General features: G+C 36.5%; 1 protein-coding gene across 3 annotated transcripts in view; it reads left to right on the forward strand.

Moving 5' to 3' along the window:
- The window catches only part of METTL15 (methyltransferase 15, mitochondrial 12S rRNA N4-cytidine), an 88781-nt gene that overhangs the window by 52304 nt on the left and 9961 nt on the right, over window positions 1-26516 (forward strand). For all 3 annotated transcript variants that reach the window (XM_083362421.1, XM_083362420.1, XM_083362422.1), the window contains exons 4-5: window positions 18658-18849; window positions 24264-24442. In XM_083362421.1, the coding sequence (XP_083218547.1) occupies window positions 18658-18849; window positions 24264-24442 (371 nt within the window). The remainder of the gene's footprint in view (window positions 1-18657; window positions 18850-24263; window positions 24443-26516) is intronic.

Consider the following 26516-nt stretch of genomic DNA (forward strand, 5'->3'; position numbering starts at 1 on the left):
GTTTTCATTTTCATTCATTCTGCATACGTTTTTGTATCTGTCCATAAAGTTTTATTATACTTAATTTTATGGTGGCTTAGCTGAAATATATGACACTTTGTGAAAGCTTCTTGTTTAGAAACAGAGGGTATAAATTTCTCAGATAATTATACATTTAAGTAAAACATTAATGACTGTGAAAACCCAACTTTGATCACATTGTGAATCCAACAAAACTCTACTGGACTATTGTGGCAGCTCAATGGATAGCACCTTGGTGAACAGAATGAGGCCACCATACAGATTACAAATTCCCTAAAATCAATACGAGGTTTTGGGCTGGTGGGCCTAATTCAAATGCTAGGAAGTTGTGGTTTCTCTTTAAAAATGGTGCTTCGGGGTGATTGTCCACATCATATACTATAGCAGTTAAGGCTTTGAAATTCTTACTCAACTTTAATGCTCACTGGATACCTTTGAATGAGTTATTCTTTTCTTGGTCCAACTTATTTCAGAGTTCTGTTAGAATAATTGGAAATTGCTCCCTATTTTTATATCTTGAGCTCACAGATGAAAGGCAATGTGTATAAATGCAGTGAACAAAATCAATAAGTAACAGCTCACAGAGCACCAGTTTACTGGAATGCTAACAGGTAGTACCTGGAGCTTTCTATCTGCAGGATATTCCTGATAATCCCTGCTGATCTTGATCACTCCAGGCAATTGAATATAATTTCAAAGCACTGACCTTTGTAAGAAAACCTGCAGGGTTCTTACAGGATGCCGAAGTATTCTTGCAGATAAAAACAGATGTATTTATGTGTAGCCCAGTTTTTTATGCATTTTTATGAATTTTGGAGGGTTCTATATGCTGCCATGAGTGCTTTAGTCTTAGGCAACTATAACAAATGATCATAATATTTTATTGTATTTTATTGTATTTTATTATTTATGTACAGTATTTAATGTTTAATACTGTCAATTTATTATAAATGTGTAATAATAATACTATCAAGATCTGAAAATCAAAATTGAAAGGTAATAGCTATGGTAATCCCAGTGGTTATCAGCAAATTGTGTGTCATACCAAACAATTTTGGTTGGCACTTAGCAAATCTGTACATTGACAAAATTTTTATGTCTCAATCGTAAAAGCCACACTGCTTGGACCTGCACATATAAAACAGTACGTTAAGGCGTTCTAGGCTCTTGGGAAGAATTTGATGCGTATGAAGTGCAACACCAGCTAAACGACTGGCAGTTGTGACTTCACATTGTTGTGAACAGATAATAACAATAGTAACAATAAGATAGCAACAAACAGCAAATGCCAACTCTGCAAAGAAGCTGAAGAAGCAGCCGACTGCCTAATTAGCTGCTGCAAGAAGATCGCACAGACTGACTAAAAACAATGGCATAGCAAAGTAGTAACAATGATGCATTGAAGATCTGCAATACCATTTTCCTGCAAGCAAAAATGTCAACAAAGTATTAGAAACTGAAAACGCTAACTTTTCTGGGTCTTCAGAATTCAAACAGTTGCCACCTAAGACCCCAGACTTAAACATCAATAAAAAAATATTAAAAACTCTGAATGTTGCAGAACCAGGATACAGCAGAATAGAAGACAAAGAATTGGAGGAAACCACAAAATACAAAGATTTGTAAATAGAAGTAGAACAGCTGTGGCAAAAGAAAGCAAAAGGAGGAGAGATGTTACCTCCCATTGATAGAGCACGCAATCTGGGCGTCCTCCTAGACTCACGACTCAGTTTTGAAGATCATATTGGAGTCGTGGCTAGGGAGGCATTTGCACAGATTCGTCTTATATACCAATTGCGCCCCTTTTTGGACCGAGATGCCCTACGTACAGTCACCCACGCACTCGTCACCTCCCGTATTGATTACTGTAATGCTCTCTACATGGGGCTGCCCTTGAAGACCACCCGGAGGCTTCAGCTGGTGCAGAATGCAGCTGCATGGGTTGTGATGGGAGCACCCCGATACTCCCATATTACACCCCTCCTGCGTGAGCTGCATTGGCTACCAGTTGCCCTCCGGGTGAGATTTAAGGTGCTGGTACTTAGGTCCGGGATACTTGCAGGACCATCTGCTGCCGGGAACAAATTCCCATCGTCCAGTACGCTCACACAGAGAAGGCCTGAAGCCACCAGCCTGAGGATGACGGATGGGATTTCGTCGAAACGTCGCCCTGATACCTCCAATTCTACGTGGGAAAAAACCCAAATGACCAAAGATCTACATAGATATAGATATACATACATACATACATACGTATATATATATATACACACACAGTATATATATATATCTATATATATAGCAGAACAAGACATCATATACAGTCATGGCCGAAATTGTTGGCACCCCAGAAATTTTTCCAGAAAATCAAGTATTTCTCACAGAAAAGTATTGCAGGAACACATGTTTTGCTATACACAGGTTTATTCCCTTTGTGTGTATTGGAACACAACAAAAAAAGGGAGGAAAAAAAGCAAATTGGACATAATGTCAAACAAAACTCTAAAAATGGGCCGGACAAAATTATTGGCACCCTTAACTTAATATTTGGTTGCACACCCTTTGGAAAAAATAACTGAAATCAGTCGCTTCCTATAACCATCAATAAGCTTCTTACACCTCTCACCCAGAATTTTGGACCACTCTTCCTTTGCAAACTGCTCCAGGTCTCTCTTATTGGAAGGGCGCCTTTTCCCAACAGCAATGTTAAGATCTCTCCACAGGTGTTCAATGGGATTCAGATCTGGACTCATTGCTGGCCACTTCAGAACTCTCCAGCGCTTTCTTGCCATCCATTTCTGGGTGCTTTTTGACGTATGTTTGGGGTCATTGTCCTGCTGGAAGACCCAAGATCTCGGACGCAAACCCAGCTTTCTGACACTGGGCTCTACAGTGTGGCCCAAAATCCTTTGGTAATCCTTAGATGTCATGATGCCTTGCACACATTCAAGGCACCCAGTGCCAGAGGCAGCAAAACAACCCCAAAACATCATTGAACCTCCACCATATTTCACTGTAGGTACTGTGTTCTTTTCTTTGTAGGCCTCATTTCATTTTCGGTAAACAGTAGAATGATGTGCTTTACCAAAAAGCTCTATCTTGGTCTCATCTGTCCACAAGATGTTTTCCCAGAAGGATTTTGGCTTACTCAAGTACATTTTGGCAAACTGTAATCTTGCTTTTTTATGTCTCTGTGTCAGTAGTGGGGTCCTCCTGGGTCTCCTGCCATAGCGTTTCATTTCATTTAAATGTCGACGGATAGTTCACGCTGACACTGATGCTCCCTGAGCCTGCAGGACAGCTTGCATTCCTTTGGAACTTGTTTGGGGCTGCTTATCCACCATCTGGACTATCCTGCGTTGCAACCTTTCATCAATTTTTTCTCTTCTGTCCACGACCAGGGAGATTCGCTACAGTGCCATGGGTTGCAAACTTCTTGATAATGTTGCACACTGTGGACAAAGGCAAATCTAGTTCTCTGGAGATGGACTTGTAACCTTGAGATTGTTGATATTTGTCCACAATTTTGGTTCTCAAGTCCTCAGACAGTTCTCTTCTCCTCTTTCTGTTGTCCATGCTTAGCGTGGCACACACAGACACACAATGCAAAGACTAAGTGAACTTCTCTCCTTTTTATCTGCTTTCAGGTGTGATTTTTATATTGCCCACACCTATTACTTGCCCCAGGTGAGTTTAAAGGAGCATCACATGCTTGAAACAATCTTGTTTACCCACAATTTTGAAAGGGTGCCAATAATTTTGTCCGGCCCATTTTTGGAGTTTTGTTTGACATTATGTCCAATTTGCTTTTTTCCTCCCTTTTCTTGTTGTGTTCCAATACACACAAAGGGAATAAACCTGTGTATAGCAAAACATGTGTTCCTGCAATACTTTTTTGTGAGAAATACTTGATTTTCTGGAAAAAATTCTGGGGTGCCAACAATTTCGTCCATGACTGTATATATACAGTATATATCTATATATCTATATATATCAGAAACAAGACATATAGATGTATATCAGAACAAGAAATCATATTCATATATATCTATATATATATAACACCCCCTCTGGCAGTTTAAAAAAGAGGAACTAACAGCCACATGCTTCTCCCAGAAGAAGGAAGCAGAAGCCACCAGCCTGATGATGACGGATGGGATTCCGTCGAAACGTCGCCCCTACACCTTTAGTTCTACGCGGGGAAAAACCCGAATAACCAAAGATCCATATCTATATATATATAGATATATAGATATTTAGATATAGATAGATATAGATATATATATATAGATATAGATATAGATATAGGTATAGATATACAGGGAGTGCAGAATTATTAGGCAAATGAGTATTTTGACCACATCATCCTCTTTATGCATGTTGTCTTACTCCAAGCTGTATAGGCTCGAAAGCCTACTACCAATTAAGCATATTAGGTGATGTGCATCTCTGTAATGAGAAGGGGTGTGGTCTAATGACATCAACACCCTGTATCAGGTGTGCATAATTATTAGGCAACTTCCTTTCCTTTGGCAAAATGGGTCAAAAGAAGGACTTGACAGGCTCAGAAAAGTCAAAAATAGTGAGATATCTTGCAGAGGGATGCAGCACTCTTAAAATTGCAAAGCTTCTGAAGCGTGATCATCGAACAATCAAGCGTTTCATTCAAAATAGTCAACAGGGTCGCAAGAAGCGTGTGGAGAAACCAAGGCGCAAAATAACTGCCCATGAACTGAGAAAAGTCAAGCGTGCAGCTGCCAAGATGCCACTTGCCACCAGTTTGGCCATATTTCAGAGCTGCAACATCACTGGAGTGCCCAAAAGCACAAGGTGTGCAATACTCAGAGACATGGCCAAGGTAAGAAAGGCTGAAAGACGACCACCACTGAACAAGACACACAAGCTGAAACGTCAAGACTGGGCCAAGAAATATCTCAAGACTGATTTTTCTAAGGTTTTATGGACTGATGAAATGAGAGTGAGTCTTGATGGGCCAGATGGATGGGCCCGTGGCTGGATTGGTAAAGGGCAGAGAGCTCCAGTCCGACTCAGACGCCAGCAAGGTGGAGGTGGAGTACTGGTTTGGGCTGGAATCATCAAAGATGAGCTTGTGGGGCCTTTTCGGGTTGAGGATGGAGTCAAGCTCAACTCCCAGTCCTACTGCCAGTTTCTGGAAGACACCTTCTTCAAGCAGTGGTACAGGAAGAAGTCTGCATCCTTCAAGAAAAACATGATTTTCATGCAGGACAATGCTCCATCACACGCGTCCAAGTACTCCACAGCGTGGCTGGCAAGAAAGGGTATAAAAGCAGGAAATCTAATGACATGGCCTCCTTGTTCACCTGATCTGAACCCCATTGAGAACCTGTGGTCCATCATCAAATGTGAGATTTACAAGGAGGGAAAACAGTACACCTCTCTGAACAGTGTCTGGGAGGCTGTGGTTGCTGCTGCACGCAATGTTGATGGTGAACAGATCAAAACACTGACAGAATCCATGGATGGCAGGCTTTTGAGTGTCCTTGCAAAGAAAGGTGGCTATATTGGTCACTGATTTGTTTTTGTTATGTTTTTGAATGTCAGAAATGTATATTTGTGAATGTTGAGATGTTATATTGGTTTCACTGGTAAAAATAAATAATTGAAATGGGTATATATTTGTTTTTTGTTAAGTTGCCTAATAATTATGCACAGTAATAGTCACCTGCACACACAGATATCCCCCTAAAATAGCTATAACTAAAAACAAACTAAAAACTACTTCCAAAAATATTCAGCTTTGATATTAATGAGTTTTTTGGGTTCATTGAGAACATGGTTGTTGTTCAATAATAAAATTAATCCTCAAAAATACAACTTGCCTAATAATTCTGCACTCCCTGTAGATATAGATATATAGATATATATGAACAAGACATCCGAACACTGGAATAAGGTAAAAAACTAAAACACTTTTATTAAAAATCAAGCTTTCATTGGTTAAATACCAGCGTCATCAGGATGAAATCATCAGAGTGGGGAGACTGCATTTATATCATCAACGTTTCTGCACTCCACTCATAGAGTTTCGAGTCGCCTCGCATTCGTTCCTATGCAGTGTGATTTTCTCTGAGTGTCTGCTGTCTGAAGGGGATTACTGTCAGTTCTGTTAGCTATAGTCATTGCTCTTGTTTTCATGCTGGAGGCTCTAAATAGTTGTTCTTCCTCTTTTTTACATTCTGCGGTGGGGGCTGATTGTGTAATTATGCAGTTCTGGTCTTGGCTTGACGGAGTGCTCTGAGTGCTCACCTTGTCTGCATTTGCATCGTGCACACCGCTCCTCTTCCCAATCTCTGAGGGCTTGATACACGGGGGAGATCAATATGCCGATTGATCGAGGAGTGGTCAGACAACCAAGCTTCCCTTGGTGTTATCCTAGGCGATCGCCTCAACCCCCGCCAGATTAAAGGTGTGATTGTTTGTGGCCATGTGTGCCCACATCTGTGAGTGTTGTTCTTGTCTTTTAATGGCGAGCTCATGTTTGTGTACCCTGGTCCTCAGTCATTTTGCAGTCTCCCAATATAATTACAATGGCAGTTTTCACATGCCATCCTGTATATGACTGAGGACTTCTCTTCATTGGGGAATGGATCTTTAGGGCACATGATACGAGCCCGCAAGTTCTGATCAGGTCAGGACCCCTCATTTCAACCTTGAGCTACAAGTATTTTCTTTTGTGAGGCTATGTGTTGTCCGATCCTCTAATACTATCATTCTTTTTTTTTTTAATTTAATTTTATTAAATTTATTATTTAAAAACATTGGACACAGTACCAGCGAGCTGACAAACCTTTTTGTCTACAATGTTTAAATATATATATATACCTGTATATATGTACATCAAAAATACACTTAAATACACTTAGATTACAAATCGGTGAGATACCACAATATTTAAAACAGTGAGCTAGTCTGTAAAACCTAATAGAGACCTTTCTTTTTATCCATCCAAAGATACAATTTGTTCCAAATTCTATAATAGTCTGATTGATCTTTATTCTTTAATTCCAAAGTTAATTTGTCCATTTCAGCGCAATCCCAAATTTTCCTAATAACCTCTTTTTGTCCTGGGATCTCATTCTTTTTCCATTTTTGCGCAAATGATATTCTAGCTGCTGTGATAATATGGATCGTTAAGTATAGCACATCTTTAGGATATTTCTCTTTCGTGATTCCCAACAAGAAAAGTTCTGGACTAAACTCCAGATCTTGTTTCAAAATTTCTTTCAGCCAAATCCAAATCATTCTCCAAAATTTTTGTGTTTTACTGCAAGACCACCACGTGTGGAAGTATGTGCCTATCTCTTCAGAACACTTCCAACATTTGGGAGATGCTGTTGTGTACATTTTTGCTAAGCGGGCTGGGGGAAGATGCCATCGGTAAAACATTTTAAATAAATTTTCTTTATACGATGAGGCCAGTGTTATCCTTTTATTCCTATCCCAAATTGTTTGCCAAGTATCTAGGTCGATGTTATGTCCTAAATTGTTAGCCCAGGTCAACATGGGGTCTTTCACTTGCTCTTCAAACAGCTTATATCCCAAAAGTAATTTATAAAAATTCCTTATTTGTTTAGAGTCCGGTCCCAATAATATTTTGTCCAATGCTGTTTCAGAGGTATATATCCCCCATTCATTTTTATCCTTCCTAAATCTCGATTGGATTTGTAAGTAGGCCCACCAATCGAGTTTTATACCTTGTAATTCTAGTTCATTCCTAAGTTTCAATTCCCCCTCCTCATTCAGAATATCCTTGTATGAGATTATGTTACCCAAATCAAACAGATTTGGGTAAACTATCGCTTCAAGGGTGGATAGCCAGACCGGTATTTTGGTGTAATTGTGAGATCTAATTTTTTCCAAGTATTGAGTAGCGCTTGCCTGATCCGGTGTCTTTGAAAATGCGAGAAAAGACCTTGTTTCTCCGTCCATAGGAAAGCATGCCAGCCATATTGCAAATCGTGACCCTCTAAAGTTAATAGTCTTCTATTTCTCAAGATTACCCATTCTCTAATCCAGCTCAGGGCCGCGGCGTGGTAATATAATTCCCAGTCTGGCAATCCAAAACCCCCATTTTCCTTCGTGTCTTGTAAATATTTCAATTTAATTCTTGGTTTTTTCCCCTGCCAAATAAAATTTAGTGATAATTTATCCAAATTTCGAAAAAATTTAGAGTCGAGTTGAATTGGGATATTCTGAAACAGAAACAGGATTTTAGGCAGAATATTCATCTTAATGACAGCGATTCTTCCCAATAATGAGAGTTTTAGGTTTCCCCATCTTTCCAGGTCACCTTTTATTTGGTTCACTACATTATCATAATTATCCTTTTTGAGTGAAGTGCATCTAGCCGTAATGTTAATCCCTAGATATTTTATTTTCTTGACTATTTCTATATCCGTGATTTCGGCCAGATTACCTTTTTGTTTATTGGTCATATTTTTAACAATCATCTTGGTCTTATTTCTATTTATTCGCAGTCCGGCAACCTCACCATATTTAGATAATTCTTCCAATAGCTTTGGTCCCGTCTGACATGGATCCTCCATAATAAAAACTAGATCGTCTGCGAAAGCTTGCAATTTAAAGGTTTCCTTTTTAATGGTTAATCCTTTTATCTTTGGGTCGTTTCTTATAGTTCTCGTTAATACTTCAAGAGTCAATATAAACAGCAACGGTGATAAGGGGCAGCCTTGCCGTGTTCCCTTTTGAATTTGAAACTTGCTAGATGCTTCCCCATTAATAATTATTTTTGCTTCCTGATTGTCATAAATTGCCCTAATTATATTTATAAATTTTTCTCCCATATTCATAAAGCTAAGCTGTTGGCACAAAAAAGACCATTTAACATTGTCAAATGCCTTTTGGGCGTCTAAGAAAAGTAATGCCATCTGTTGTTCGCTATGTAATTCATAGTACTCCAATGTATCTAATATTATTCTAATGTTGTGCTTAGTGTGTCTCTTAGCGAGAAAACCATTTTGGTCTGCGTGTATGAAATCATTCAGAAATCGTTTCAATCGTTCCGCTATAATTGATGTAAATATCTTGTAGTCCGAGTTAAGAAGTGATATGGGTCTGTAATTTTGGATTAATGTATGGTCTGTGTTATCTTTCGGAATAAGGGTTATGTTTGCCTCTAGCCAAGATTTAGGCGTCCTTGCGCCTTCTAATACTGCGTTAAATACCTCCACTAGGGGTTGAGCTAGGATATTTTGTAATTCTTTATAAATCTCTGATGGAAGACCGTCGGGTCCCGATGCTTTATTATTATTTTGTGCATTAATAGCTTTTATCACCTCAGATAGTCGAATTTCCTCGTTTAACATATTTCTGGTATCTTCTGTGACCTTAGGTAGTTTGGCTCTTTGAAAATATTCCTCCATTTTCTCCACACTTGCCTGGCTATCTTCTTTGTATAAACGTTCATAAAATTCCTGGGCTATAATTTTTTTTTTCCTCCTGGTGGAATATTCTCCCTTCCTCATCTCGTAGTTCGTGAATCCAGTTTTTCCCCTTTTGTTTTCCCAATTTGTATGCGAGCCACCGGCCCGGTTTATTTGCATTTTCAAAAAAATTTTGTTTCGTGTTTCTCAATTGTTGTGCCAATTTCTCTTTGTCTAGAATGTTAAGTTTGTGTTTAATCAGATCCATAGATTGCTTGATATTCTCTTTTTGTGGATCTTGTTGGAGTGTAACTTCTAAGCTCTTATATTCCTCTTCTAATCTTTCCCGTTGTTGTCTTTTCCCCTTATTTTTATATACCATATATGCCCTCGCTACCCCTCTCATCATTGCCTTAGCTGTATCCCAATTGTTTTGTACTGAGGTGTCTATAGCTTTATTTTCCTTAAAGAAAAAACTTAGTTCTCTCTCCATCTTAGATTTGAATTCGTCTTCTTTTAAAATTGCTCTTTGAAGCGTCCATCTGGATATTTTTTTGGAACCTTTCCAGATAAGTTTAATAGGATTGTGATCTGCCCAAGTACCTGTCGCTATATGTACCTCGTCTATTTCTGAACTAATTTCTTTCGTCATCCATACCATGTCTATTCTAGACCATGAGTTATGTCGGTTGGAGTAATATGTATATTGTCTAGCCTTACGATTTCTTTCCCTCCAGACATCTTGGATATTTAGTTCCTCAGCCAAGTTAAGAAAAGATCTCGGTAGAGTTCTTCTCTTCTTTTTCCTAAGCGTCTTTCCCATATAATCCAAATTTATATCTAGGATAGCATTAAAATCTCCTATTAAACAAATCTCCTCATAATCAATGCTACATATCTTATTGTGAAGTGTTTTGAAAAATTGTTCTTGGTTATGGTTTGGGGCATATATCTCTACCATCATGACCTTCCTGTGATTTATTATAACCTCGACTATCAGTATTCTACCCTCTTTATCGTTATAAATTAGTTTTGCAGTCAATTTTGGGTTTACATATAGTGCCACTCCTCTCTTTTTCTTGTGTCGGTCTAAGGAAACGAATAGGTTCCCTATTCTTGGTTGTACTAACAAATATTTTTGTTGTTCCTTTATATGGACTTCTTGTATTGCCACGATATCCAATTGTTGGTGAATAAGCCTATTAAAAAATTTCCGCCTTTTCACTGGCGAATTCAATCCATTAATATTCACAGACATAATACTACACTCACCTCCCTTCATCTTACTTATTTCTGGTTTTTGTGGATCTCGTGATTCGGGGCTCTCTCTCTTCCTTGTCTCTAGTTCCATGTTTCTCTGTTAACTCACCGGATTTGTTCCTTCTATCCTCTGTAGCTAAGATCTTCCCATCCATTGCCACACGTATTGTATCTCTTTCTCTTACCTCCCTTCCATCTTGATCTTCTAAATCTACTTCCTCTTGGCTATGGAAGTGGCGTTTGTAAAAATCTTCTGCCTTCGCTATCGTGTCCAGTCTATGCCTTCTATCCTGCCACGTAACTAGAATACCCTCTGGAGTTAGCCATCTAAAGTTTACATTTTCTCTTATTAGTTTGGATGTTAAGAATTGATAGCCGCGTCTCAGATCCCTCATCCTTTTAGGTATCTGTTTAAGGATGGTGATTGGTTGGCCCCGAAATTCTAATGGTTCCTCTCTAGATCTATGCAGAAGCTCATCCCGAATTGATTTTTTAACTAACCTTACATGTACTTCTTTTGGGAGGTTGTGCCTTCTCGCATAATTAGTTTGGACCCTGTATGTTTCATCAATTTCCGCCAGCATTTCCTCCTTCCTACTATCATTCTGTCACAATTTAAATAGCAAGAAATTAGTTGCATGCATAGATAAAGATGCTCATGACTCAACTGGGCTCTTACAATTTGATTTGTGGTTTGTTTATATACACATGGGGGCACACACACACAGTGGTGGCATTCAGCTGGTTTGCACCACTTTGGCAGAACCGGTAGATAATTTTTTGTTGCCCAGGCCCAGAATGGGCTTCTGGAAGCGGCATCCACACAGAGAACTGCACACACAAATTTATTCTGAACATTGACAGAAAGCCTAAAATCTCCAGTCTCTCTGGAAATATCCCATTAAGCTTCATGCATGTGTGTGGTTATCATTATGCAACATTAACTTTTCTGAAGTGCTAGGGAAATTCACCCCGAAATGTTTCATTTGTACAGTATGTCAATGTATTTAAACATTTGCTTAAAAAAACTACATTGGGAAAATTTTAAAAAGTAAAACTTAATGATTTTAATGTTTTTCTATGTGTTTAAAATTCCTGCAGATTGGAGTTTGGTGTAAAAAAACACCAAACTGTATACCATATGACCCTTTAATTTGCAGACATGATGCACAACTTAAGTTTTAAGATCAGATCATGTGTACATTTTAAGCCTGGATAACAGTTGAATAGTATTTTGGAGTAAAAGGCATGATACATCCTGTATAAAAACAACATTCCCAAGCTTCTGACGTCTTTTTGCTCCATAATCAACTTAAAGGCTACAGCAGGTGGCTTGAAGGTAGAAGTTAGTTAATGATTAATAAGGCTGTTACACATCTTTTGCGTCACTTTTCCTTTCCAAATAATTTGCTAACAAATCACCTAAGGGCTTGAAATAGATCAGGAAAATAACCAAAGGGATCCTGTGGTGCAATTGATAGTGATGATTAGAAAACTAGAACCTAGAACAGCAAATAAAAAAGATTTATTTTTTATTTAGTTGCAGTATTTGCTGAATGGTCTGGCTTAGTTTAATAATTTCAGATATGCATTTGTTCCTATAGCTTCAGTCGAGTAGCATGATTATAAAAATAAATATAATATCTCAAATATTCAGATTAATTCCACATTATTTTTAAATGCCTTTAACTTGCTTATGCTCACTTCATTAGTTAAAGTAGAAATTCAGGTAGTTCATATCAAGCTGCAAAAAGTGTATTTAAAATACTTAAATTATTAACTTTGGGTAGAATTGTTTGGTATGAGCACAGATGCTATTATGAATTTATAATTTGTAATGTTAAAAGGTACTTAGATAATGAAGTAAATTACGGCCACTGAAATGCTGAACAAATTAGATTCACAAAATACCCCCAGTGTGAAGTCTGTAAAATCATAATTAACCTCCAGTGATATAAACAAATATGGTAACATCAAATGATCGTACAAAAATCAAATTATATGGCATTTCAGAATGACTGAAGGTGGTTGTTGTTGTTGTTTTTAATCAGTGTTTAGGAAAATATAACTGCAACTTATAAGTGGAAGATGCAAATAATCTGTAAAATCTAATAATGAAAGTCAAGAAATACAGGTACTAGAAGGTACCTGTAAAAAAAGAAAAAAACAGGGGGGACTAAGGTTAAATATGAAGAAGACCAAATGAATGAACTTTGATTTTGGTGTAAACATCTGGGAATACCATGGATAGCCAAGAAAACAAAGAAATGGATAATCAAACAAATCAAACCCAAACTTTCATTTGAGGCACAAATTATCACACTCATATTATTGTACTTTAGTCACATGTGAAGACTTAGCTCTCTAGAGAAGTCTATAATGCTGGTAAAGGTGGAAAGAAAGGGAAGAGCACAGTCATGGGTTCAGTGCTAGAAGTGCTGAAGAGCCTAGGTCAGTGATGAAGAACCTTTTAGTGACCGAGTGCCCAAACTGCAACCCAAAACCCACTTATGTATCGTCGGGTGCTGGGTGGGCATGGCCCATTGGGTGGCCGTGGCTGCTGTGGTAATGGCAGACTGGGTGAGACTAAAAAGTTCAATCAATCAATTCCACTTTGCGAGATTGATTGAACCTTTTTTTTTTGCACACGGTGATAGAGGCTTAAAGCAAAAAGGTTTTATAAAACCCAGCTGAAGGCCTAGGACTGGGGTGACGGCGTACGTGACCACCGAGCGGGCTCTGCGTGCCACCTGTGGCACGCGTGCCATAGATTCGCCACCACGGGCCTAGATTGGAGACCGATTCTCTTGTAGAAATCTTACGTGGTCACTAAGAGTTGGCACCAACCTTAGGGCAAATAATCAATCACAAATTAACCTAGAACCGATGCTTGAATATAAATTACAGTAAAAATAAAGGGACTTGGACTTGGATTGAATATTTGGGGAAATAATTCTGCCAAGAGCTTGTAATCACGACTGTTGATTTTTTTCCCCCACTGACGAATTCAGTGGAACTGATCAAGTGCTTTGAAGTTATATGAGAAAGGTTCTGAAGGACAAAGCATGGAAACAGATGGGCTTCGGCTTTTAGACTAAGATTATCTTCTACCTGCCCTCCTGAATGCAGTACTCTCCAAAATTTTCTGTAGAGAAATCCAGAACATTTTTAAAGTATTCTTGGATATTGGAGCTGAGATCTGGCAGCACTAAAGCCTTTCTTCCTAAAGAAGAAAATGTGCAGCTATTTTTCTCACCAGCCGATCAGTTTTGTGCAGCGTGAAGTATTGTGCCTTCTCTTTTTGACCCACTAACAAGGTTAGTAGAAGCATGATTAATTTTTCAGCCTGGGAAGTTGAAGCACAATTGGTACATCGTTTACATCTTACTTCCAGCATCTGCTTCTTGTTTTTGTTTCACTATATTCGCATGAGAATGTAAAATGCAACGGGAAGTGTTTTGTAGGAAAAGGGGTTTAATTTAAAAGCTCAAAACACACTGTAAAGTGAGATAGGAGAGAGTCTTCCTGAAGCAAACATTGTTATTTTTATACTTCCAAACATTTATTGAGCACAAATTATATTGTCAGAAAGAATAATGGCAGTGTGATTTGCCATGCATTCTATTTTTAGCTCTTTATCTAAAATTGACATAACTTGCTGTACCTGAAACCCCAGGTGAGGGGGTTATTGGAGTATAACAAAGTTTTGACGTCAGAACTGCTATTTATTCCACTGGAATCCATTAGTGATGCATTACCCCTTGGCAGTTGTGTTTTCGAAAATCCAGTTAAATTTTTATGACTGTTTTTGGCCAATTAGAGTTCTTGCTCAATATAGAAAGAAGGAAAACTGGTTTCTATATAGTTTCAAAAATGTTACATCTCAGCAATAGAATTGGTGTAAATATCAAATTATTACAGAATGTATTTAATTCTTTCTATGCTTGTTTCTTCTTCGTAATAGTTTATTTGAACACATTAATATTTCTGAATTTATACTGATCATGTGTATATTGCAAAATAGGGACAGAGAAAAATATTTTAAAAGTTTGCAGTATGACAAAATAAAAATAAATAAAAATGGGAATCCCCATTTTTATTTAGGTATGAGAGCTATATGTGCTTATAATCCACAGGGGGAAAAAAGCCTCTAGAGCTCCATATTGTTTACAATTTGCTCATACCCACCGTAGGGGTTTTGATTCTGATTCAGCAAAAACTAACAAACAAAAAACTTCTTTTGTTTCAACTTCTAATATGAGAGTAATGTTGAAAATAAAATATGATTCTTCAGTTGTTCAACTATTTTAACATATTCTAATTTGGAGCTTTAAGGAAAGTCTAATTTCCATTCAGAACTAAGAGCAATTGCCAACTGCTAAAAATTATTATAAAAGGAACAGAGATTTTTACTTTATTTAAAATCTTTTTGGAGAGTCACCTAATCCTTCATAATTTTCCAATAATGAGTACAACTGAACATTGATGCAACTAATAAGACACATAAAATTACTTAGTAAACAGCTCACGTTTACTAACACTATTTTTAAAGTAATTAACAGCAAATTGAGACAGTTGCCTTACACTTACTGATAATAGGAGGAGGAATGAGCAGAGGTATAAATACATAAATGCAGGCATTTGATGAATAACTGGTTTTAAAAGGTCTCATTCATTCATTCAACTTTTATAGTTGTCCAACTGAGCCAAGTGACTGGGTGGCTTAAAATTCTAAAATTTCAAAACAGTTAAAACAATTTGAAAGATGTTAAAACAATAAAAAAATTAAAGCAGAAATAATGCTTTGTCTCTGCCCCTCCCCTTTTCCTTTGTTCCATACAATTCAAAAACAGGCCTGAAAAACAAATGAAGAAATGTGGAGTAAGGAAAGTTTATGCCATTTCCCCATTTTCTTCCTTTATTCCTGTCACTTGCAGCAAGAAAAAAAACCTGCCTAATAGGCATATACTTTTGGTGATGACTTGTATCATCATTATTAATGGATTGTTACCAGATTTATGTGCCAACCTAGTATAGAAAGCACAGTCTTGGTGTTTTGGTGTGTCTTGCTGCCTATGTCTGGGGTCAGAAGCTGATCAGGCCTGGTTAATGGTATCAATGTAGACCTTGTGGGGAATACCAGGCTTATAGGGTACACTGGAAAGTTGAAAAATATTCTGAAAGCAGGCAATAACAAACTCTGTCTATGCCACGGGTCAGCAACCCGTGGCTCGAGCCGCATGCGGCTCTTTGAGCCGTCTCCTGCGGCTCCCAGCCACCCGATGCATGTGCACCTCTTCGAACGGGCAGTGGTGCGCGCACACCTCTCCAAATGGAGAGTGGCACCGCCTGTTCCGAGAGGTGCGCGCGCACCTTTCCGAAGGGCAGAGGTGCGCTCGCACCTCTCCAAGCCGCCGCCGTCCTGTCCGGAGACCTGCCGCGTTCGTCAAACATTGACGAACACGGCCGCTGTGCAAACGGGATGGCAGCGGTTTAATAAACTCTGTCTATGCCAAGGACAAGTGCATGAAGTTACAAAATATGGAGCATGATTCAATGGGAACTTTACCTATAAGGGCTGTGCTTATCCCTTGGGTTTTCTTAGCTTCTCAGGTTAAATTAATGGAGTGAAAAATGAACAGCACCAGGAAAGAGGGAAATATTGCAAAGATATTTTTGCAGAACTTCCTTTTAAGCTGAAAAAGATTATGAGCAAGATATATGTCAATATCTTCTCACTCTAGAAAATAAACATAAATGTTGTTCGTACCCTCACCCTTCAAAAAGAACTCCTGTTTTTCTAAATGATATAACCATCATTCCTAATTGGAAACTTGTCTAATGTTGTCTGCCTTTTCTAGGGTAACCATCTAATTAAAGACATTTTCAGGGTCTTGATCCTATTGAATAAAGTACTAATTGCAGTTGGTCTGTCAGAAATTGAATTCTAAGTTTTAACATCGTTTGAACCCATCTTAAATTACTGGAAGTAATTGATATAAATTAGCTGTTTAAGTCTTGTTCCAAATGAAAGTCCACATGAATTTCCACTTGAAGAGAGGGTTGAACTGTCTCTAAAGCTGTCTTCCTTTTTGAAATTTGTTAAGAAGATTCTCGGTTAACTTAACATCTTCTGAACATTATTTGCAGCAAGTTCTGAGTTGCTAATATTAATCTTTAAATTACATTGATAGAATGTTTTGATTTTGGAATTACCTGTTGTTGCAATGAGCTGTCAAATGGCAACTGGAAATGTTGACAGTGACAAAGAAAAAGTTGCTAAGATTTTTTCTCATTTTTTTCCTGTTTCCTGTTTTTTCCTGTTTCTTATTTTTACTTGCATTATTTATTGTGCTTGCTCCTTTTTATACAGCAATGTATTTTTTTGAAACAAAAGTAATATTGGACGCTTTGGGGCAATACTTCAGTTTTCTCTATTCTGGAAGATTGTAGAAATGTTATTCTGGAATTCCACAGATAAAACCAAGTGGGCTATAAAATTTTGAAATTGCCTCTGGAAATGCTACAGAGAATAAGTGATAATAATCAAAGACATTGTGGATGAAAGTTATTGGGTATTTCTAGTAGATATCTATTCAAAATTATTTGTTCGCCTATTCATTCTTAATTCTAATCTAATTTTTCTAAATTACTCACCTTCCTTTCCCTTGCCTCCCCTCCCTCTCACGCTTGCCCTTCTCAGATAAGTAGTTGAAAAGTGTCTCTATGTAGTTTCATTCAGGAATTGATCTGACAATAATGTCAAGACTAGCCACTTATGAGTTGCCTGTTGATAGTTAACGCTATGTCAGCTTCTGAAGATTATTTTATTTACCTCAGTGCTCTTCACAAAACACCTGCATTAGTTCAAGGAACTATTACTCATTTGGGACACACATTGTTTCTTTTGATGTTAGAATCACTGGGCAGATGTACAGACTATGTTTTCAATCAAGCAGCAGAGAGGACTTCAAAGATGTAATAGCACTTTAAATTTACTTTACTTGCCAAGAATACTTTAAAACTCCTTACATATCTATGAGTTTTGGAACACGCATAATAAATCTTCCCTAGACCATATTCTTTTTTTTATAGTATAGAGCCAATATTATGCCTCATTTTATTTATTCTGCTGTAAAATAAACATTTAATTGGCATAAGTGATGAATTCATCTTGGATAGTTATAAAAGTAATTTGGCCAAAATTGTCATAATTTCCAACCTCTACATTTTCCCCAATGATTTTTCAGTTAATGAACCTTCCCTGTAAAAGTTCATAGGATTCCAAAATGCTGTTGCTTATTTAAAAATGTATATTTATGATAGTATAATTAAGAAAGACATCAGTTGAAAAAATGTTATCATAATACAGTTGGGTTTTTTTTTATTTTGGCTTTGCTGGCTATGAGAAAAATCTATAAAAACACTACAATCTCACTTTTGGCCATTCTGTTTCTTCATGTTTACTTCCCAAAACTTGATTTTATAAAAAAAAAGTTATTAAAGACTATATATTGAGAAAAAAAAATCAGTTGTGCAAGTTCCTGAATAAAACTGCATGTGTGTGTTACCATCTAACCTTGCTCAACCTGGAAAAATTCCGTTTTGAAAAATGACACATCAATACATCATTTAGAAACAACATTTTCCCAGGATTGCAAGAATCTTAAATTTTAATATTAGAAAGACCACAGTGGTATTTGCCATAGCTTTTTCTCATGGTGGTAGTGGTTGTTTTGATAAACTGTCAATTATTATCTGTTTAATTATTTCTTCAATTTATACAGCCTTCCAGTCATCAAGCAGCTAACAAGGGTTAAAAACGTAAGAAGAAAATAGTACAATAATAAAACACACCTATGTCCCTATAAAATAAGGAGAGTGTTATTGTGAAATGTAGCTTTACTAATAACAAATATAAATATTTATCTTTTCCTTTGTGCTCTTATAGGCAACAAATACAGCCTCTTCTGGGAACATTTAGTCAAGCAGAAGCCTTATTAACATCTTCTGGAGTACAGCCAGCAAGTTTAGATGGTGTTCTTTTGGATGCTGGTTGCTCTTCCTTGCAGTTAGATACACCAGAAAGAGGGTTTTCCCTAAAAAAGGATGGCCCGTTGGACATGAGGATGGACGGTGACAGGTATCTATTGATAAAAGTTTTTTTTAAAAAAAACTAATCAATTTCTCAACAGCAGGCTGAATTTAATTTCCCTTTGAGAGTGCCCTGCTATATCTTTCTGCATAATACAGTATATAATAAATCAGTTTTTATTTCTTTTGGCAAAATAATATTCTGTGCTGTACTTTCAGGATTTGGTGCCAGGTTGTTGTTCTTTTTTTTATTTCTTCTACTTCCCCCTACTGTCCCTCTCCCCAGCAGTTAAATTGTTATAAATGTTAATAAAGATATTGGTTCTAAATCTGTCTTTTAAAATTGAAACAAGTCCTGAATGATTATAATAGATACAATGGAATTAAATAGAGGAAACCATCTTCTGATACTTCAAATTAGACAATGATGATTTTATTCCAGGCTGTTTTATAGGAATTAGAATAAATCTGTATTAGGCTGGTTCAATTATTAATAGTATTATCTGTTTTAATAACTGCTGTCTATCGTTATCAGTGTGACGAATATTTTAATTTATTTGGCTTTATGTAGCTCACTGGAAAACTATATATAGTCATGTGGGTATGTGTGTGTGATATTGGGATAGAATCTGCCAACAATAAACATATTCATTGTTAAAAATAGTCCTAGAGACAATTACTCAATATAAATATAAATAAATAATAATTAAACTGGCCATGGGGGTCCTGGTGGCTATAGCAGACCAAATATCTTGGTTGGCACTGAGAAAATTTGGGCATTGACAGTTTTTCTACCTGTCAATTACAAAGGCCACACGACTTCAATTCACACATATGCATTATGACATTGTAGGGTCTTGGAAGATCTTGATGCATATGAAGGCCATCACTGTCTAAAAAAATTGACAGCTGCTGTGAATGTTCCTAGACCCAAGGAAAATTTAAAAAGCACTGGAAATAATAAAGCACAAAATAACAGTTGTCGGGGAGAAAATCAGCAGATATCAAACTAGAATTGTACACTATACGCAGAAAGTCCAACTTTAGTCAAATCAGAAATGTATTTACTAATCCATCAATGGAATGGCTGCAATGAACCATCCAACACTCGACAAAGAAGAAACAGTGCTATAGGACAACCCAATGAAATGCAACAAAAATGCAGCTTAGATAAAGGAGGTGGATAAGAATTTTTTAAAAAAGCTGAAATGAAAGAACTTCTAATAATAGGAACAGTGGGGGAGAAAAGGACAAGGAAAATCAAATACTGTCAATACTAAGTGAAGATAAACTGCATGGGTTTTGGTTAAAGCATCTGACTGGTCTACACCCACTCTTTGCCAAGCAGTTTAACAATATCCTGCAAGGAGGTGAAATTGAAGATTACTTAACATCTGGCACCTGATAATCAGAGACCCAACAAAAGGGACAACATCAAGCAACTATGCTAATTAACTGCTTACCAACTACTTTGAGATTGCCAATTAATGTTGTAGCTGATGGCATGTAGTTGAAAACAAGCTCTTTCCATCCAGGCAGAAAGGAAACTGCCCAAATAGCAGAGGAACACAAGATCAGTTCCTAACAGACAAAATGATTTTTTTTTAAAATTGCACAAAGAAGACCAGCTTGGATTGATTACAAGAAGGTATTTTACTCCCTGCCAGTCATGGGCCTAGAAATAACAGGAGTCACTAGAAACATCAGAAAGATCAATAGCACAGTGGATGGTCAATAATGATAGACTGGGAGAAATTAACATCAGGAGAGAAATCTTTCATAGATACTCATTGTCATCTCTACTGTTTTCATTAATTCCTCTGCCAATAACACTGAACAAATTAGGCTATGAATATGAAACCTCAAAAACACATCTGAAATAGGATCACTACTCAACCCTGTCTACTTATATAGCCATGACATTGCAATGGAGTTTGGGTTAGACAAATATGCCACCCTTACCATCCTAAATGAATGAAGATGCCCTAAGGAAATAACATCAAGAGTCTGGATAAAGAAAATAGGTAGGTAGATGATAGATAGATAGATAGATAGATAGATAGATAGATAGATAGATAGATAGATAGATGATAGATAGATAGATAGATAGATAGATGATAGATAGATAGATAGATAGATAGATAGATGATAGATAGATAGATAGATAGATAGATAGATAGATAGATGAAAGAAAGAAAAGAAAGAAAGAAAGAAAGAAAGAAAGAAAGAAAGAAAGAAAGAAAGAAAGAAAGAAAGAAAGAAAGAAAGGAAAGAAAGAAAGCCCATCTTTCAACCAACCCTGAGTATATTCCAACCAAAAATTAAAAAAACATAATACCGTGACATTCTTCAAACTGATAATGTCAAGCACACAGTAGTTAAGAGGAAGGTTAGTAGGGAATACATCACAAGAATAAAGAAGTACGAACTCAGAAGAAGAATTACCATCAAGGCAATAAACACAATTCCAATCATTAGGTAGCCAGATGGAATAGTGGACTGAACTCAAGCAGAAGTGGAAGCCCTTGAGAGGAAGATCAGGAAAATAATGATAGTGAATCATGCCCTCCATCCATGCAAAGATGTTGACAGACTCTTATTTATAAAGGGGCATAGATCAGTGTAAAACGTGGCAGAAGAAAAATGGGCATTGCAAGAAATACTTGAGGGATAATGATAAAGATGCACTGAAACTAGTATGTCATGAAAATTTACATAATATGAAAGAGACCAAACTGGCCTAAAGAAAGACCAATGAAGAACAGAAAAGAGACATGGCAAAGCAAAATACTACATGGCCATTACACACACACACACACACACACACACACACACACACACACACTCAATTAGCAAGAGCTAAGATAACAAGAGCTGGCAATGGTTAAGAGGAGGAAAGTTGAAAGAAGAAAGGGGACAGTTCTAACTGTACAAGACCAGGGCTTAAGAACAAATGCATATAAGCCAGAACTGAGAAGACAGCAATAGACAGCAAATGTCATCTTTGCAATGAAACTGGAGAAACAGTTACTCCCTAATTAGGCACTACGAAATGATTGCACAGAGTGACTACAATAAAGCATGACAAGTAGCAACAATGGTACATTGGAAGATCTGAAAAAAATACCATTTGCCTGCAAGCAAGAACTGGTGGGAGAATAAAATAGAGAAGTAATAGAAAATAAAGAAGCTAATACATTCTGGAACTTAAATCCAAACATCTGGCACATAACACCTTAGACTTAACAATTGTCACTAACAAAGAGAAAGAAGTCTAGATAGTGGATGAGACAATATCTGGAGATAGAAGAGAAAGAAATGGAAAACATCCCAAAATACAAAGATGTGCAAATAGAAGTAGAATAATTTTAGCAACAGAAAGCAAATATAGTACCAAAAGTGATGGGCACCTGGGTGCCGTCCCAAAACATTTGGTGTACAACCTAAACATCATTGGCATTGAAAAAAATCACTATAAGTTAATTGCAAAAGGCAGTTTTACTTGAAACAGCTTACATCCTGCAGTGATAACTTTTAACATCATCAAACAACAATATCTGTGTATCCAAGCTCTTTGAAGGTCTTGATAGGTAGATAAAAATGTGAAATACAGTGTAAAACATCTAGCTGTCTTTGCAATGAACCATAATAATACAGTAATTAGAAATAAAACAACTGTGGCAGAAGAAAGCAAAGATAGTGATGGGCTTCTTGAGTTCAATACCAAACATCTGGAGTACCATTTGAACACCATCGGCACTGACAAAAATACTAACAGTTAATTGCAAAAGGCAGCTTTACTTGGAACAGCTTACATCCTGTGACGATATCTTGAACAGATATCCCAGATCCTTGAGAAGGATATGATAGGTGAATAAAAATGCCAAATCCAGTCTAAATGTATGGCTGATTGTGTGATCAACCATAATACAGTAATAAATTGCCATTTGACTCTTAGTAGCTCATACCAGATTCTGGATAATGGGAGCTTTTGCTGATCATGACAATGAACTAGTATATAATGCTGACAGAATTTCTAACTGTCATTTACTAATGCATAGACTTACAGAAGGGATAAAATTACTAAACAAAAGAGAGACCACTGTAGAGATCTTGTAGCAATTCTATATCAACTTGAATGAAGAGAGTTATAACAGAAATGAAAGTGTGGTGGAGGTTAACATGGGAAAGATTTGAAACAGTTTTTAGTTGTCTAAATCTAAAATCCCCTTGGCTATCTGCTGTGATTACAAATTAAAGGTGAATTTAGATAATTGTGGAAATGATCCAACTATATAACATACTACGTCAATCTGTAATTTGGTGGAAGGTTCAGAAAGAAAGGGAAAATACATAAATTCCTCTTATTTACTTTTGTCCTTTTGGTCTGCTGTTATCTAGAATTAAAGATTTCCGAGTCTTTAGTGGCTATGTTGAGAAAATTGCTCTGGACCAGTCTTTGTGGATGATAACATCTTTCAAAATATAATCCGTTTTTCTGTTGGGGAAAAAAAGGTTTCATTCAGTTGAAACTGACTCAAGTAACTTGAAAATGAAAACAGTACAAGTAATTTTGAAGGAGTTGTTTCCTTCAAGGTTTCCTACTGAAGAATTTATTGAAGTTTTTTTTTCATTGTTTTGAACATTATTGAAACTGGTCGGTTGATGCAAACCAGATTCTCTGACAATTTTTTCCCCAAAGAAATTGGAATAGCTATATTTTTTTCTTCTTAGCTCTTCTGTATTCAATTACCCTGCTTATATTTATTGTAGCCAGATATGCCCAATGTTTTATGAAACATCTTTCATAAAACATTCTAAATCAGAAGTGTGTATGTACATACATACATACATACATACATACATACATATATATATTTGTACTCACTTTTAAAAAGCAAATTAAAATAAATATTGCTTTCCTCCCCCCTCCCCCACTATTTTAGGAACATTATTGGACTAGATTGATTTCAATTCTTTTTTGTTTTTGTTTTTAAATACCATTTCTGAATGGTGAGACCTTTAAGTGATCATTAAATACATCACGTTTTCTTCATGGTAGATTATTTTTCATAACATTAGATTTGAGGAAAAAGGTCAGAGAGATTAAGGTTCTCTTTTTTGATCAGGGAACAGAAAAGGCAATGCAATGTCTTGGGAAAAATATCTGCTTTTGAAATGAATTCACCTAGTATTATGCAATATTTTGTCTTTCTGAATTGTATTTGAACTATGGCTATACTCGTCAACTTTATAATATTAAAGTTTATGATGGGAATGAACCTATATACAAATGTTTAAGAAGATACTTTAAAGATAGAAGCTGTTTCTGTTTTCTTATTGTAAAATCTTTGTACTTGTATGCAGCAAGTGTGTGTTTGACTTTGACTTAATGCTGTGAAGCTTCACCCCTTGTCAATGGAGTCTGACGTCAGTGAACTAATTGGCTGTTCTTGTGCGTAGGTATCCTGACACGCCCACTGCTGCTGATGTTGTGAATGCTTTAGATCAACAGGCACTTGCGTCCATCCTGAAAACATATGGGGAGGAGAAGCATGCCAAAAAAATAGCTTCAACAATTGTTCAGGCACGCAGCATCTATCCCATCACCAGAACTCGGCAGCTTGCTAGCATTATTGCAGGTATCCTCATTAATTCTGTGCAGTGTCCGAAAGGGAAAAAATATTAATCCACAAATCCCAGAGGGATCTATTTGTACTTGAAATCGTGCAGGATCTAATCCTGTCTCTCCTGCTCTGATGTCAGCTATTTTTTTCCCCATATGCTCTGCCTTTTTATATTGTTGAATGATGATTAGTTTAATAATAGATTTTACATGATGACATTTATAATTTTGCCTATCAAGGTGAAATCTGAGATGGTAAGGAGAGAAGGAATGTTAGGGAAGAAGCCTTTACCTATCAGAATGAAACCATTTGTTTGTCTTTATTTCCACAATCTTATTTTGTTACAAGGCAGATTGGTGATTTATCCTTATGCTTTCTATTGGCTGTAAAGACAGGCTGATTAGTAAGATATTTCAGTCACTGACACTAATAAAATTAAGAGGACTTAATAAAATATATGACTACATGTTTGGAAAAAATGTTTAGGGCTTTCTGACATCCCCACCACCACCACAGTCTTGAATGGATTTGGTGAACAGATATAGATCTGAGTTCTGACATGTTCCTTTTGAAGTCCCTTCCCAGGGAAATTCATTGAATATGATCTTTTTTCTTTACAAAAGCTAGTTGAAAAGAAAACTGGCTTGTGTAGGGGAGGGATAATACACACAAACGCTCCCCAAACTTTTAATCTTTAATTGTTTTCATTGAGTATAATCTATTGTTGCTGCTATTTATTATTGTCCTAAAGATCAAATAAGTACCAAGATCCATGAGTAGATAGAACTTGAAAAAAAGAGGCAGATTTCACCATGCAGCAGGTTTTTAATCATTAAATAATTGAGGGATCACCATTTCACAATTTCCTATGGGAAGCCATCATCTGTGGTCTTAGAAGTTTTCTAGATATGTGATATGTTAAAATAAATAGATCTTAAAGCTGCTCAGCAAAAACATGGAGTATGCATTTTGTATAGTGACTGTAATTGTGCCAGTTTCCCACAGTTTATAATTTTACAAATACTGATATATATTTTTTTCAAATTAATTCATCTTGCTCTCTCTGTCATTTCTTTTCTAGCATTTTTATCTATGTTTTACTTGTTTGGATTGTTTTTAAGTGATTTTTTGGTAGTAAACTTTAATAGTAGGTTTTATTGTACAAGCCCAGAATCACTTCACATGAGATGAGCAGCCATATAAATTTGAGAAAACAAATATCAACCTGCCTTTGTGGATACTGATGATTGATTCATAAAGATTAGCATGGTTGAATCTGACTTTTAACATCTTTCCAATGTTCCAGGGACTCAGGTAATAGTGATGGCTGTTTCACTAACTAGAGATTCAAAGATTTAGAAATCTATATCTTTGCATAATTTAAATAATGGCCAGACACATACAATAGAACATATATAATTCTGAATTTAGACATGACATTTTTCTTTCAGTACCATGTTAATGTCAGGAAGGAGGCAGGTGACACAGCCTTTCCAAGAATTATACAGTAATAATTATAATCAAATAGGTAAAATATCTCCTGAGCCAATTACCAGCTTTTGGGACAAAACTTGCAAAACACTTGAAAAATGTGAGCGTTTAGAAGGCTCATAATTATACTCCAACATTTTCCTCTTATTTGGCGATTCCACTTTCTCCACTGTTTTTGCAAAGAATAGTGCTCCTGTCAAAGTGGATCCTTTTAATATTGTTGTTCAAGGATTATGTAGTTAATGAGAATGTTTTGTTAGCTTCAGGATGCTGAACATGTAAAGGTACTCTGACATACAAAACTACTGGAGAATGGACATTGCCACCTACTGGCAAATAAATATCCCAGGATAAGAGGTGATATTTGTCCCTTAAATTATTTAAACCTATTTGACTCATACAAAGCAAATATTCCTAATATCCCTTATTTCAACTTTTCTCTTTGTGGATTACTGAAAATATTTGTATGTAGTCATTTTTCATAATTCCTTATTTTTCAATTAATAGGATCGATAGGTGGTTTACAATATTAAATTAGCAATAGCAATAACTGTATTTTTATCAATCTATTTTGTCATGATCATGTGGAAAATTTACA

The sequence above is a fragment of the Vipera ursinii genome (genome assembly GCF_947247035.1).
Source record: "Vipera ursinii genome assembly, chromosome: 1".
NCBI classification, from domain to species: Eukaryota; Metazoa; Chordata; class Lepidosauria; order Squamata; family Viperidae; genus Vipera; species Vipera ursinii.